Below are 15,682 nucleotides of genomic sequence, written 5' to 3' on the forward strand. Positions count from 1 at the left end.
TAACTCAGGGAAGAACCAGAGGTGGCACACATACCATTGCAGCCACGGGAAAGAGATACGGGTGGTTGCAGCACTTCTTAAGATCCATCACCACATTCAGCAGAGAGACCTGGTTGCCACCGCCTCGAGCATTAAGTGCTTCAAAATTTCGAGTGAGGATATACTTGTAGTATTTCCTGCATGGGCAAGGGAGGAAGGTAAGTCAGCCTCAAGAGTCTTCACACTGACTCAAAACGCAGTCCTAAGATCTGAGATCTTCTTTCCAACATATCTCACTTTGGGACTAAGGAAGTTGAACAACTACCACCACCACTTCAAACAAGGTAAGGTATGACTGACTACGTAACAACCAAGAGCTCCAGCTCCCGGCCATCAGGTGTCTCTAGGCCTTGCTTGCTCCTGTCACCAGATGCCTTGAGGCGGAGTGTGGGGAAGAGTTAAACAGTTTGTAGACTGGCTCCCTTCCACTGAGATATCTAACAGTATTTGCAAAATGGAGTCAATGCTCTGTCCTTTCCAACATACTTCTGCATAGGGCTCAGCTCCACACGCACAATCAGTTCCGTCTTGGATGGCATGTTCTTGAACACATCAGCTTTGAGACGCCGCAACATATGAGGCCCCAGCATGTCATGCAGTTTTTTAATCTGGTCCTCCTTGGCAATGTCAGCGAACTCCTCCAAGAAGCCTTCCAAATTGCTTCAGAAAGAGAAAGGGAAACATTGTTGGAGACGGAGAAAGGAAAGTGATATAAGAAATGGACAATGGGAAAATCAGAAGCAGAATTATGAGATTATACATAAACACACTTACTGGAACCTCTCAGGGGTGAGAAAGTTGAGCAGATGAAACAGCTCTTCCAGATTGTTTTGTAATGGAGTCCCAGTCAGCAACAGCTTATGCTGGAGTGAGTAACCATTCAAGACCCGGAAGAACTGGTGAAGCAGATGGAAAGAGGTAAAATTCAATGAAAACAGGACTCCGGTATGCCTCCACAGAACTCCAAGCTGCTTCAATGCCCAACACTTAGGTCCCCCACCCCCAATTACATCTCTGTTTTAAAGCCTGGCCAACAAGAAAAGCAAAGACCATTCTCCCCTTTCGTCTCCTCCTAAGTCTGCCCTTAATGAATGGATGATACTAAAAGCTAACACTGGAGGCCACAATTTCCCTCCTTTCCCCTCACCTTTGACTGATTGTTCTTCAGCCGATGGGCCTCATCCACGATGAGGCAGGCCCAGTCGATAGAGCCCAAGATAGCCATGTCAATGGTGATCAACTCATAGGATGTCAGCAGCACATGGAACTTCACAGATGCCTCTTTCTGCACAAGACAGCACCCGGGTCACTAATGTTCAACTTCTCCAGCGTCAGTAAACCCAAGGGACTTATGGGGCTTTTCCCTCCTTCCAGCTGTTATCGTTTTGCTTCACCCCAAGGATGCAGTCCCAAGAAGGCAAATAAGCCCACAGTAACAACTCCCCCTGGAGAGCAGTCTCCCTTCCACTGAGATACCTTCATGCGAGAGGCCTTCTTGCCACCACGAATGGCATTGTCTTCAAAGGAGAATTCATTCTCTCGGATGATGGCCCGGCTGTCTTTGTCACCCACATAAGTCACCACATACATGTCTGGAGCCCACATTTCAAATTCCCGTTCCCAATTGATGATGGTAGAGAGAGGAGCACTCACTAGGAAGGGGCCTTTGGAATGACCCTTTGAGGAAAATGAGAAGCAGCAGAGTAAGGACTAAGGGCCCATTCTACTACAACCCCAGGTCCCACCTCTACCCGCTGCCAACAGCTATTTGAGGACTGGCACATGCATTGGTGTTGTCACCCTGAACTTTTCTGCGTATGAAAACACCCTGCCCACTCCTTTCCACAAAGCCATATCCGACACTGCAGGGAACTCAAAACCTTACTTCTTCCATTAAGTCTTCCCATACCAATTCCACCCAGACTTCACTGATCTCAACACAAATCTATTTCACAGCACTAAGGCTCTGTGCACCCACCACTAATCCTACCCCTGGCTCCATTCCCCCAAATCTTCCTCTGTATACGTGTGTCAATCAGTGTCATTCAAGGTTAGCGACCAATTTCTCCCCCCGCCCCGCCCTCCTCAGGGTGTAAGAGTAGACTATGAACACAAAATACACCCACAAAAAACTAACAGCCCCAGCTCCCCTACCTCCTTGTAGAGGGAATAGAGGAAGACTGCTGTCTGGACGGTCTTCCCGAGGCCCATCTCATCAGCCAGGATGGTATCCGTGCCCTGAGCCCAAGAGAAGCGCAACCAGTTCAGGCCCTCCATTTGATATGGGTGCAGGGTTCCACCGGTGGCATCCAGGTATTCCGGCTGTCGTTCATACTTCACTGTTGGCTGAAGGATGAAATAAGGAAGTCAAGAGCTAGCAAGGAATTCTCTTCCTTTTCTAACTGAGTGGTGGCCTCCTCACACATTTTCACTAGATCCTCCTTGGGAGAGCCACAAGAAATTGTGGAGGAAAAGGTCCTCAGTGGTTATTCTAACTCTGAGTTTGATTTAGGATTCTCCAGGAAGCAAGGCAACTAACAACCTATCAGGCAGACAGAGGTCTTGTGGTCTCAGGGTTCTGAGGAAAGACACATCACAGCCTCACTAGCAATACATTAATTCTGCTAGTCAGGATCTACCAGGTAGATAACCCTATGTCCCTCATCCCCACTGTCGCCCCCAAGATTCATCTCTTTAACATTAACCATCCTCATATTACATATGCAGACAAAAAAAAACACAGAGGAACTGAGCCATAAATTATATGAAATATGGGTCAGAAGACCCAGGTTCCAATGTTTCATAAAAGTTTGGTTGCATGATTCTCCCCTCCTTAGGTAAGTTATTATTCGCACCATCATTAAATAGCAACACACAAGACACTGTCCTATCCAGTAACTTGTGTTCTCCCTCTTCTGCCCGACTCACATCAACAGTTGGAGTTTCAGGAGGCCTCTCCAACTTTCTCAGCTTCACCTTCTTGAGCTTCTTGCCTGGTCGTCCTTCTTCACCCCTCATTAACTCCCTGAAAAACACAGATATCACATCACTGTCTGCGGTCCTTCTCAAAAAGAAGCAACTTTACTCCTCACCAAAGTCACTCACCTATGATTCCAATAGCTCTGCTTGAACAGGTCATAGTCCTGTATTTCCACATCCTCACTCTCCCAGGATGCCTGATCATAGGGCAAGTCTCGCCACTTGATCAAGTAGTGGACATGGCCCTTCTTGTCCACACTACAAGAGTAAGAGGAGAAAACCCTCAGAGCCAGAAGGCCACCTCGTGTCCTCCCAAGTCAGCCTTGCTTTCAAAAACTGCTGACAACGTATGTTCCAAACCAGACCTCTAGGTAGGCCATGTAGTTAGAGCCTCTACTATCCCCGTCTTTGGACCAAAAATTATCTCTATCTGTAGTCTCCTACGGCTCAAATACCAGGATCCGGTCAGTTCACAACAACAGAGTGTGCGTCTCTTCCAAGCAAAGTTCCTGGTGATGTCCATTTTCATAATACCTTTGGCAATGGTCTCCCTCAGTATGCCCAAGATAACCACAGTCTGGCCCATCTCCACTGGTACCTGTGGTTGAGAATTCGGTGGATCATCATCCACTCAGGCTTTATCCCATAGCGATAGAAGCGTTCCTCCATCTCCGCAAATTTAGGGTCCTTGTTCTTCCGCTTTCGGCTCTTCTCTTCATCACCACCAAAGTCCCCAGAAGGTGGTTCGTCCATATCATTCTTCCGCTGATAGTTTCTGAACATCACCTGACAGTGCAGTTCCAGCTGCAGGCAGAAAAAGAAATGAGCCATCAAGGAGCTACAGTCACTCCCTCCACCCGTGAGACTGTGTTCTCACTACCCTCTTTGTTCCCACATCTCTAGCCTACCCAGGTTTACCTGCAGTTCAGACACCCAGGAGCAGTGCCAATAAGACATGCCTTGCCACTTCACAAAGAACTGCCGCTCTGGCCGCCCCTCCAAGGGCTTGGGAGAGGGAGTATTGGGATCAGCATCTGGAGGCCGGGGCACTGGTGTGGGAGATGGTGGCTGACCCCACTTCCAGATTAGGATCTTCTGCACCTTGCCCTTAAGAGCTGGACACTGAGAGAAAAAGAAATGATCCAACACCAAATTTTACCATGGAATAGAGATAGTATAGCCCCCACAGCCTCACCCAAGAATTATTAAAATCTCACTGCCAATAAGAGCTAATCCCACAACCTTTCTAAGAAGAGAATAATAGAATTCCCTCTCCATTTCTGGACTTCATCCAGGACAAGTGTGACATGAGCACTCCTATCTGCTTAACAGAGCTAACAGCTAGGCTTCAACAATAACCCAGAACAGCCTTGACTGGGTAGCTCAGTTGGTTAGAGTGTCATCTCAATACACCAAGGTTGTGGATTCAATCCCAGGTCAGGGCACATAACAAAAAGCAACCTATGAATGCATAATAGTAAGTGTAACAACAAATCAATGTCTGTTTGTCTCTCCCCTCACTTATCAATTAAAAAAAAAAAATAACCCACAACAAGAAATTACAGAAAATTTCCAGACCTAGAGCCCAGAATTCCTCTTATGCAATACAAAGCAGTAAGTGACCCTTTTAAATCATTCTAAACTAGCTGGACCCCAAGTCTGGGTGGCAAGACAGGGATGGATATTGTGGACTAGAACACTGCTCCATCACCCTCAAGAGAGCTGGTAAAGCATCAACTCCACTGTTCGAAGTCAGTCATACATTTTCCCAGGACAAACGTATCCCAAGATTACACAAAGAAGGAAAATACCTATCTCGGGCTGAAAGGTATACAGTTCTCCAAACCCTTCCCACATCCCTCACCCTGGCTGGGGTCACTCACCGTACAACGGGGACAGAGCCACTCGCCATTGGGGATCTCTGGAAGTGGGGGGTTCAGGCAGTGGATATGGTAAGAAGAAGGACAAGTGTCACAGCAGAGCAGCTCCCCACCATCCTTGCAGACCCGACAGAATTCCATATGGTGGTCATCTTCCTCTTCGGGGTCTCCCCCAACCTCTTCCAGGATCTCCTCACCCTCGGAATTGTCTTCTTTGGCCTCCCACTGAATGCCTTCTTTCTCCTGCAGTAAAGAAACAGTCAGATTATTACCACCCCCCCACCCCAAGGCGGAACCACACTCATCTTTCTATTGAAGGCTTCCCAAAGCCCCCACCAACACCACCATTACTCTCACCCAGGCCAAAAGAGCTTTAGCATCCCACCCTTCCTCTTGAGGGCCCCAAAGGGCCGCAGTGGCCAGGTACTCACACAGTGTGGGCAGCTCCACTTGCCCTCGGGAGCCTTCTCCATATCTGGATCCAGGCAGACCATGTGGTAAGCTCGGGGACAGGTATCACACAGGATGATCTCACCGCCTTGCTGGCACACCTCGCAATAGTCCTGGTGGTCTGTCTCATAACCATCCATAGCAGTCACCTCCTCCTCGCCTGGGCAAGGAAGAGGGAAAGCCCAATTATTAGAAAAAAACTACCTCCCCCCACCCCTACCCTAAAATAACCTAGCCCCTACCCCCTTAGGGAGATTATTCCCCAGTCATTCCCATCCCACCCAATTTATAGATTCAGAAAAGAAACACACCTTTCTTTTTCTTTTTAGTGGTTCGAAGTTTCTTGCGGCTGCGACTACTACGGCTGGTGGAACCATCAGAAACAGAATAGCTATTGATACTGGCATCATCGAAGTCAGATTCTACATCTAAGTCGTCATCCTCACTCTGGAAGAATGAAAAGGAATAAGGTTAGAGGTTCAAGCCAAGGGGAAAGAGAGTGGTAGAGAAGGAATCCCTCTCTTACTGGGGTTACTAGTATTCGAAAAAGGGCTGTTGTACATGGAGCCTAGTCATGTGTTCTGTGGCCAATCTCCCCACGTTCTATGCATCTACTGCAAAGGCTAGATAGATCCTGAAATGAGGTAACATCCTCTCTATCAGATATCACACCCTCACCAAAGGGATGGGCTGGGCTCTCACCGAGGATCTCTTACGCTTAGAACCAAAACCTCCCAGCTTGATTTTCAAGGGAGCCACTTTCTTGGGTTTAGGCTTCTTGGCATCAGGTATACGAGGGCTGCCCTTGGGCTTCCTCCGAGCGTTGGGACCTAAATTCAGGACAGAGCAAGTAAGTTAGACCATATAAACCAAATACATACCACTGGGTAGAAAAATAGGGAAAAACTTTATACCACATATATGGCCAAAAAGTTCATTTGGTTTTAAAATATAAAGAAAAGACACGTTTTTCATTTTCACTGATAATTTTATTGAACAACATATTCACCATTTTGTTCCACTACCTTCTGCCATCTTTCAGGCAACTTCATAATTCCATCTTCCCAAAACTTTTTATCTTTTTGAGCAAAGAACTGTTCCAGGTGCCTTTCACAGTCTTCCAGGGAATTAAAATTTTTTCCACTGTGAGAATTTTGTAAAGACCGAAACAAATGGAAACCTGAAGGTGCAATGTCTGATGAATATGGTGGAGGAAACAGAACTTCCCAGCCAAGCCGTAACCAGTTTCTGTCCAGTTATCAAAGAAACATGCAGTCTTGCGTTATCCTGATGGAAGATTATGTGTTTTCTGTTGACTAATTCTGGACACTTTTTGTTGAGTGCTGCTTTCAAGCTGGTCTAATTGGGAGCAGTACTTGTTGGAATTAATCATTTGGTTTTCCGGAAGGAGTTCATAATAGAGGACTCCCTTCCAATCCCACCATATACACATCACCTTCTTTGGGTGAAGACTGGTCTTTGGTGTGGTTGGTGGTGGTTCATTTCGCTTGCCCCACGATCTCTTCTGTTCCACATTATTGTAAAGTATCCATTTTTCACTGCCCGTCACAATTTGTTCTAAAAATGGAACATTTTTGTTATGTTTAAGTAGAGAATCACATGCGGAAATAGGGTCAAGAAGGTTTTTCGCTCAATTTATGTGTAACCCAAATATCAAACATTTAACATAACCAAGCTGGTGCAAATGATTTTGATGCTTGATTTGGATATTTTGAGTATGTCGGCTATATCCACGTGGCATAAGGTTGATTGTTCTCAATTAATGTCTCGATTTGATCATTATCGACTTCAACTGGTCTACCACTTTGTGGATCATCGTCCAGCGAGAAATCTCCAGCACGAAACTTCACAAACCACTTCTGACACGTTCGATCAGTCACAGCACCTTCTCCGTACACTGTACAAATCATTTTGCATTTCAGTTGTGTTTTTACCATTCTTTAAATAACAAAGCATAATATCCCGAAAATGATGCTTATTTTCTTCCATCTTCAATATTATGACGGCTGCACAAAAATTCACCAATTTTGATAAGCTTTGTTTAAATGTGCACTGATGTGACAGCTGTCACAATACAATCTAACAAAACTGTTTCAAATGAAGTTAAAGACAACTAAGTGTTACTAGAGCCATCTTACAGGGAAACCAAACGAACTTTTTGGCCAACTCAATAATGAAAATTTTCTCCACCAAAGCTGGCTTCCCCATGATCAACTTCCCAAATTTCCCTCCTAAATCTAATACTCATTCCTCCCTCCTACCTTCTATCTTCGAGCTGACAGAACAGCATTTCCACGTTTTGTCTGTCTTCACCATCCTAAGCCCACACTAGTCACCCCTCTCATCAAGGCCCACTTTACCTTTGCCCTCCTTCGTCTTGGCCTTTCGGATAGGAACCTCCACAGGGGGAGGAGGTGGTGCAACTTCAGTGGCTGTCACCATGCTCTCCACCACAGCCACTGCTGCTGCTGCTGCTGCTGCCACAGAAGCCCCAGAACTGCCTTTGAAGGGGTTGTTGGTGCTGAACTCCCGCCACTTTGCGCCCAAAACCATCATCATCTTGGAGACAGCAATCTTGGGGTTTTTGGCAGCAATGAGGGGTCTGGTGGGGAAATGGATGAGAACAGAAAAAAGGAGAAAGTTTAAGAATAAGAGAGGGAAAGAGAAGTGAGAAGAGATTATAGATGCCCTCTCCTCCTCTTTGCCCCCAAGACCCGCCTATTTACCGGACAAACTGGCTGAAGGCCTTGTAGTTGGTGAGGGTGCGATAATCCTCCTCTGAGAACACATGGTCAATGTCTTCCATGCCCCAGTCTTCTAGAAGCTGAGCAGATGATTTAGGCTCCTACAGAGAGAGCAAGGTCAAAGACCTGACACCTAATGCCTACCCCTGCTAAAAGAACTGAGTTATAACTAAGGCTTACAAGACCCAAGGAAGAGAGCTAAAAGGAAATCATTAGAAATAGGTGGGGAGAAAATGTTCTAATGGGCAGCAAAGTGTCCAGGAAACAAAGAACAGATGTTAACAAACACTAATGAATAGAGAATGGAGATCTAGATACCTTTGAATCGTCATCATCCTCCTCCTCCTCCTCTTCCTCCTTCCGCTTGGATTTGCTCTTCTTTTCTTTCTTAGGTCCAAGCTTCTTTTTCTTCTTCTTGCCAGGGGTATAGTCGCTGCCCTCACTGTCTGAGCGCAGAGCCACCTCTTCCTCTTCTTCCACAAACTCTGGCCCCTCCCCAGAGCTGTCCCCCAGCTGCCGGCATAAGAGCACACGCTGGAGCAGGGAAGGGGGGGAGAGGGAGACAGACACACACATGCTACACACATGCTGACCTCAGGACAGCCCTAAGGCTTGTCCCCAGGACCTGGCCCGCCACTTCAGAGGAAGAAACAGACGCCCCCAGCTCTTCCACCCTTTTCAGAGCTCCTCCCTGCTTCTTCTTACTCCTCACAGCATCCAGTCACCAGCTCACCTCCTTTTTTTGGCGCTTGCTCTTAGGAATTTTAGGGTCCCGAGGTTTCTTAGGTTTTTTCTTTTTCTTCAGCTTTGGAGTCTCTGCTTCTGACAAATCCTCTTCTGGGTCATCGTCGTTTTCTACATATATTTGGCAAAGACAGGAAAGCAGGGAAAAGATCAATAGCAAAAGGTTAGAGCCTAATCTAGAGGCTTTACACATTATTCTCCCACCTCTTGTCCCAGATTCCACTGAAGAGACTGCTATACTCTCCGCAGAAGGGAGCTGAGACTCAGGACAAAATCAGACAATGAGAGAGCTATATAGACTCAAATTAGGACTGCCAGGCTAGCCCAGACCCACCGGGGCAGCTGTCCAGACCCCTGCCTCCTCTCCCTCACTCCTAACAGGAGTCTTCCACATGCTCGTCTCCAATGAGCTAAATCAAGCTGCTTTTAGTTAACAAAGTAATAGAAATAAGTCTAGTCTTCCTAGAACTGGCTACCAAGTAGACTATAAATCAGGGAAGGAGAATGAAAGATCCTATCCAGATGGCAAAAACTACAGCATACACCTCACCATAGTTCCCGAAGAATATCAGTTCAGGGGTCCCAGAAACGACACCTTTCACCCACCCTTTTGGGTCATCCCAGCTCAAAACAACCAGAATCTCCAAGTCCCAGGTTCTGTTGTAGCCCAATCCCGAACATAATTTCCTTTTCCCATCTCCAGCTCTACTGTTCCTCGCCAGCTTCTCCTGGGTCAGTAGCCTCTTCTCCCCAGGGGCCCAAATCAGCCCAGCTGTCACATCTCCTCCACCCCCCCATCCTCTTTCCATCTGGCTCCACCTCCTCCCCTGGCTGGGAGCACACACAAAGCCTGGGGTAATGCTGAGCGCTCCTGGGCAGGGATAGGTGGGAAGGGGCACAGAGGGGGAGGAGAAGGCCAGGAGGCAGCTTCCTTTGTAACAGACATTCACACCAGCACACCAGCTCCCTCCTCCCTCCTCTTTCTCCTTCTTCCCAAGCCACCCCCGCCCAAGGAGGGGGGTAGTGGAGAAGGGAGTGGAGAGGAGGGAGTGCCTCACCCGCCGAGGAGAGGGAAAATGGCTCCTGACCGCAGAAGCCAGCCCAGGGCACCCAGCTGCCAACATAGGACAGACAGGAAGTGGCAGGGGAGGGGGTGGGGGTTGAGAGAGGTAGCTGGGGAAAGACTACCTTCACAGAAGACTTCCCAAATTATTACCTGGTCCCAGGTCCAAATGTCACCTCTCCTAACACCTCCTCCGGGATGACACAGTTCTCAAGAGGGCACCCTGACATCCAAGGCAAGGAAACCCAAGACAAACATGAAGGCAATACTATGAGAGGGGACTGCTTTACTCCTTCAATCATAATCATTTTTTCAATCACCAGAGCTAAGATTTAACAAACGCTCAGTGGAACTGTGGTCAGAGCATACAACCTTCTCAAATTTGATACCCAAATGATTTACCATGAGGAATGGGAGCCCACAAAATGTCTCTGAAACTCCGTTTCCTCATCACCCCCACCCAGAGTCCAGGCCACAGATCGTAAACCACCTCCTGCCACCTATCCAACATGTGGGAGTCACGTCCACACCAAGAAAAAGGAGCAGCGCCTCAACAGTGGTGGACGATAATGTTTCCTTCAATCCTACACATGCTCTTAGCTCCTGACCCCCAGAACTAGCCCTAAATGACTCTGGTTCCGCCCTTCCTGAGCAAGGCAGATACTAGGGAACATGAGACATTAGGCTGGACAAAGCACTATCAGCCTCCCCCCCCCCACACTCAGCCCAGATCAGGCCAGGCACAAGAAAGCCCCTCCCATTCCCTTGGGAATGGAACACCAGTCTGATCTCACCAGAAAAAATCATTTTCTTTAAGGGCTTCTTCCCAGCAATCCCTAGGTCCCTATGTCCCCAGCTTCCCAGCCCCTTATCCTCCACCCCCATGTTAATCTCGGGGTCGTCGTCTTCTTCACAACCTCCATAAATGCTGGAACTGGAGACAAGGACAAACCCATGAAGGCAGAGAAAACACCCTCCCATCTACCTAAGACCCCCCCAAACCTCTCAGGCAGATAAGGTACTAACATTGCAAACAGCAAACTGGCTGAGACATAGAAGAACAGGGATTTGGGAACGGGGCAGGAATAGGATATAGCAAGTGGGGAAACTGGGTCATGCTACAGCTTGGGGCAGAGCTCACCTGGAGAGCCTGCACAGCTTCCAACAGACATGGAGACAGCCTCACGCTGAGCGAGGGGCCAGAGGAAAGCTAAGATGTACAACCAATATTGACTGGATGGCACTACCACTTCCCATGCCCCTCACAGAAAGGATGGGACCACATTATCACCACTACCACCCCACCTCCCACCCTGGGCAACAACGAAGAGATTCAAGCCTAAGTTTCTTATCCCAACAGCTGAAGACTCAGTAAAAAGATTGACCTGAGTGGCCTCAGGTTAAAGTGAAGACTTCCAACTTAGAAAATGCCAAATGTGGAAACTCTCTCCCATACCACCTCAACTTGCCGTTAGAGCTGAGGAGAAAGAAGGCAGAAATGAAAGATGTTCTGTGGACAACAGAAACAGGACTGGCAGGCTCCAAAATGAAAAATGTAAGTGGAGAGAATGAAGAAATGGCATGCAGAAAAAAATATAACTAAACAAAAAGGTCAAGGAAACAAGATGACTTAAGTGAGGGCTCTAAAGGAGAAGCAGGCAGGAGAGACATCTGCTTAGAAACATGACATCAATCACTTGGGGGTAGACAAGGGTTACTCCAATAAAGCAGGGTAATTATAACCATACAGGTTTGGCCAGTTCAAGGAGCCACCCCAAAACACAGTGCAACCCCCAACACACCTACACAAACACTTCACATGATCAGCCCAAACCCAAGGCTACCTGCACAGGGGCAGAAACCTTTAAAAAGCCAGGATTACATCCGTTTGCCTGGGAAGGAAGGGTGGCCAGGGTGTCATCTCCTTTCTTTCACAACTCTTAGTATATCATTCAAGCTATAATATTCTACCCCTAGCTCCACCATTCCCCAGCTCAAAACGGTCCAGCCATCTGCCTGGCTAAAAGCACTCTAGATTCCAGCTAAGCAAGGAGCGCAATTCAAACTTCACACAGTTTGCAACAGCACAGAAAACCAGTTACTGATCAAAAGCTAAAAATAATTGGATAGAGAGTAACCAGCACTCCCTCTTTCCTTTCCACAGCAGCAACCATTGGATCCTAACTACCATAGATGCCCAGCTGGTCTCATCAAAAGGCAATCCTCAACCCCTTCCTCCCACCACCACCCACCACCACTTGGCCTCCAGGGGTCCCAGCTACCTGCATTCTTCCAAAGACCCACACAAGGTAATGCCTGCCAGCCCACAGAGCTCCCTCAACTGGGAACTGCATAGCATTCCTGAAGACAGTGCAGCAAGCTTGCCATCTCTGCCCAGGAGCCCAGGAGGCACATGGCTTCCACCCCATTCCCATAAGAGCTCCGCAGAAGGGAACCACTCCCTTCGGATGCCCTCTACCTCCGACTCTGCACAGAGAGAGGCTAAGCCCTGTCTCACCGGAATCACTAGGGAGGGCCCAAATGCCTCCTTCCTGCCCTGGGCCCTTGGGGAAGATGTTACCTGGGTGGGGTGGGGGCAGGCTGTTGTTCAAAAGTGCATCCATATCCTCCTCCTCGCTGCCCGCTGAGCAGAGGGACGGGGAGCCCAGGCCTGACGCCATCCCCTTCCGCTCCCGGCCAGGGAATTGGCCCAGCTGCTCCTGCCTGCGGCCTGGGGCCCTCTACACTGGCCCGAGTCACTGTGCGGGGGAGGGGGGAAAGAGAGAGAACAGTCAGTGACGTGCACTGTCCCCCTCCCCCACCCCCACCCGCTCTTTCCGCCCACCACCACCACCACCGGTCCCCCCCCAACCCCAGCCACCCTAGCGGGGCACCCGAACCACTCAGGCTGAACTTAGTTCCACACTCCTCAGGGGCAGCCCGGAAGCCGGCTCCCCCACTGGAGTCCCCCAGATGAGAGGCAGCGAAGCCCCCGAGGGTGGACTGATGCAGGCGTGGAGAGGAGGGAAGCTGGGCTGCACCGAGTGGGGTGTGACGGGGGGAGGAGGGTCCGAGTGGCCGAGGCGCGGGGGGGCCGAGGGAGGCGGCTGGCGGCGAAGCGCTCGGGGACACAAGGTCACTTGGGGGTGGGGGGGCGCCTCCCTGCGCCTGGGGAGGGGCCAGTCCCTAGTCAGGGCAGCTTTCCAAAGGCTGTCCTCTGGGACAACTCAGGTTCTCCTGAGGAGCAGCAGGGGACAAGGGGGCGTGGAGGCTCGGGCGCTCTGGGGGGCTGCACGCAAGAACTTGGGGGCCAGAAGGCTCTCACCGGGCAAGGGGTCGGGCCACGTGTCCCGGGGGGCAAGTGAGCAGAGGGCCACGGGGCGGGCGCCGGGCATTGTGGGAGACCAAGCCTAAGGTGGGAGTCTCAGGGGAGCCAGACTCCGGCCGGGTTAGGGCGGGGTGGGGGGGGCGGTGGCGCCCTGCAGAGAAGGGAGAGGAAGGGTCTGCTCCTCCGGTTAAGGGGCGGTCTGCGGGTCTGGGAAACCCTGAGGAACCGACGGGTGGCGGGATGACCCTCGGGGCTGGCTCGGCTGAAAGGGGCGTCTCTTTGGGAACCCAGCGCCCTCCTCACCCCGGAGCCGCCGCAGGTCTCGCAGGGTCCGACCGGTGTCACTCCCGCTCCGGCTCCTCCTCGCCGCGGCCGAAGGGGGGAAAATGGCTCCTGCTCCGGCGTCGCCTCTTAAAGGGCCCGAAACACCGGCCGGGAAATCCCACCGCACAGGCCCCGCCCCCCCACGGACAGCCCATAATAACCTCAACCAACTCCAACCCCCCCTCCACTACCGCCACCCTCCTCCCTAGGTCTCCCGGGCAACCCCCGCCCCCTCGTCGCTCAGGCAACCATTGGCCACGCCCCCTTTCGAGCGCGCGCGCTTGTCACCCGGGCAACCACCCACCTCCCGGCCATCCCATAATACACTCGGACACCCCTACCACCACCACTACCAATACAACATACACATATACACACATGCTCCATACACTCATATCCAGGGCTTTTGACATGTAATGTTGCAGACCTTTTGCAACTAACCCTTCCCCCCCCAGACATCCCATAATAGCCATTCTTTGCCAACTTCTTCACTGTTGGCCTTAATGCTAACATCCCATAATAATTCGTCACCTTTCCCTCCCCATGGCCATCCCATAATAAGCACCCCGCCCAGCACTTCAGCCTCACATCCCATAATACTCATCCCCAGCCCCCACAGACATCCCATAATAACCACACTTCATCCACCCCCAGTTTGATATCCCATAATAGTCAGAAACTCACCCCCCCACACACACTACAACAAGGGACACTTCGGCCTCCTCCCACACAAATCCTGTAATAATCACTCTCCCACTTTCTATACTGACATCCCATAATAACCAACCCCCTGGAGCTGCCCTCATCCCCTGCAGGCCAGGGTCTAGATCCTTGCACCACCACATTCAACCTTACACACTCGCTCCAGCTCCATAGCCCATAATAATCACCCCTATCCTGTCAATAGATATCCCATAATGATCAGCAGCCCTACTGTCACCGTGCAGATGGACATCGAATCTCCTTTAGCACTGGAAATATATCCCATAATTTTTACTCCCCCACCCCAACACATAATAACTGCAAGGAGCCCATGGTCAATCAAACATACCATAATATTCCCAGCACAACCCATGATGCGGCACATCCCATAATGCTTCATTTCCACTCCACCACCCCTATACTTTTCCATCCAGCATCCCATAATATTCATACTCATACCTCCCCCATCTCCAGATGCTGTCAGTATATTCTACCACTTAGCGCAGCCAGGGTAAAGTAGGCTACCCACACTGCCTTGTCCCCAACTCAACTTGTACACACTTCATCCCTTTCTGGGCCAAAGCAATACCCTGGCATAAATAAAGCCTCTTGATGTCTGGGACAGAACCTAGTTTTGCTCATCCCATCATTTCCAGACACTCAGAAACTTAGAGTCAACCTAGGGCCCCACCCAAGGCCACCAAAATCCAGATTATCTCCAGACACTTACCTCTAAGTCCTAAATTTTGAGTAAGACCAACCAAATACCATGCTGGCCAGATAAACTATATTCATAAAGTTAATCCATGCACCCCACCCCTGCCAGCATCCCACAATAAGTACAAACTCCCATCTAAAGACTATTTCTCAACATTCCAGCAGCACTCTCCCCACCCTAACCCACCTTCCCAGGCCAGGTGTTCTGTTCATCAACACCCCTGGGCCACTCCCATGGATGAACATCCCATCATGAGGTGAACTGGGTATCCTGCTACATATACACCAAGAGCCTATACCTAACTCTTCCTCTACTAATTGCTACCAGTTCATTTAACAGATGTTAACAGAGTACCTAGCAAGGCAGAGAGCTGGGAACCATGAGAAATGCAAGGATCATAGGTACCTCCTTCCAAGAAGCATAAACAACTAAATAAACTACAAGACCAGATAGAATATCAGATATCAAGGGAGAACAATTGAGTGCTAGTTCCCAATTTCCTGTTACAGGGAATAAAACAAATCTCAGCTGGCCTCAGGCGAGATCACATCCCAGTAGAAGTCCTCGGTGGTCCTCCTAGAAGCTAGAAGGTATTCCAAAATGGATCGATGTCAAGGTAATTTATCTGTTCCCTACATACTAAGGGATTTTGATTGAAAAGCAATGTTTACCCATCCAGCATTTCTAATA

The 15,682-nt window shown here is 49.5% G+C and overlaps 1 protein-coding gene across 7 annotated transcripts in view; it reads right to left on the reverse strand.

Annotated features, from left to right (window-relative positions):
* The window catches only part of CHD4 (chromodomain helicase DNA binding protein 4), a 29,255-nt gene extending 15,551 nt beyond the window's left edge, over positions 1–13,704 (reverse strand). For 4 of the 7 annotated variants that reach the window (XM_045826347.1, XM_045826346.1, XM_045826345.1 and 1 more), the window contains exons 1-20: positions 13,552–13,704; positions 12,502–12,679; positions 8,847–8,968; positions 8,432–8,647; positions 8,096–8,214; positions 7,730–7,971; positions 6,051–6,178; positions 5,660–5,795; positions 5,330–5,508; positions 4,902–5,141; positions 3,937–4,140; positions 3,617–3,822; positions 3,145–3,276; positions 2,968–3,064; positions 2,194–2,385; positions 1,516–1,716; positions 1,187–1,324; positions 814–935; positions 526–699; positions 35–176 (exon numbers count right to left, since the gene is read on the reverse strand). In XM_045826347.1, coding sequence (XP_045682303.1) covers positions 35–176; positions 526–699; positions 814–935; positions 1,187–1,324; positions 1,516–1,716; positions 2,194–2,385; positions 2,968–3,064; positions 3,145–3,276; positions 3,617–3,822; positions 3,937–4,140; positions 4,902–5,141; positions 5,330–5,508; positions 5,660–5,795; positions 6,051–6,178; positions 7,730–7,971; positions 8,096–8,214; positions 8,432–8,647; positions 8,847–8,968; positions 12,502–12,601 — 3,090 coding nt within the window. In that variant the 5' untranslated portion in view covers positions 12,602–12,679; positions 13,552–13,704. The remainder of the gene's footprint in view (positions 1–34; positions 177–525; positions 700–813; positions 936–1,186; positions 1,325–1,515; positions 1,717–2,193; positions 2,386–2,967; positions 3,065–3,144; positions 3,277–3,616; positions 3,823–3,936; positions 4,141–4,901; positions 5,142–5,329; positions 5,509–5,659; positions 5,796–6,050; positions 6,179–7,729; positions 7,972–8,095; positions 8,215–8,431; positions 8,648–8,846; positions 8,969–12,501; positions 12,680–13,551) is intronic. The other 3 variants (XM_045826349.1, XM_045826348.1, XM_045826350.1) reach the window with 2 other exon arrangements.
* Positions 13,705–15,682: the final 1,978 nt, after the last annotated feature.

This window comes from Phyllostomus hastatus, unplaced genomic scaffold (assembly GCF_019186645.2).
Source record: "Phyllostomus hastatus isolate PE091 unplaced genomic scaffold, TTU_PhHast_1.1 phas_scaffold_755, whole genome shotgun sequence".
NCBI lineage: Eukaryota > Metazoa > Chordata > Mammalia > Chiroptera > Phyllostomidae > Phyllostomus > Phyllostomus hastatus.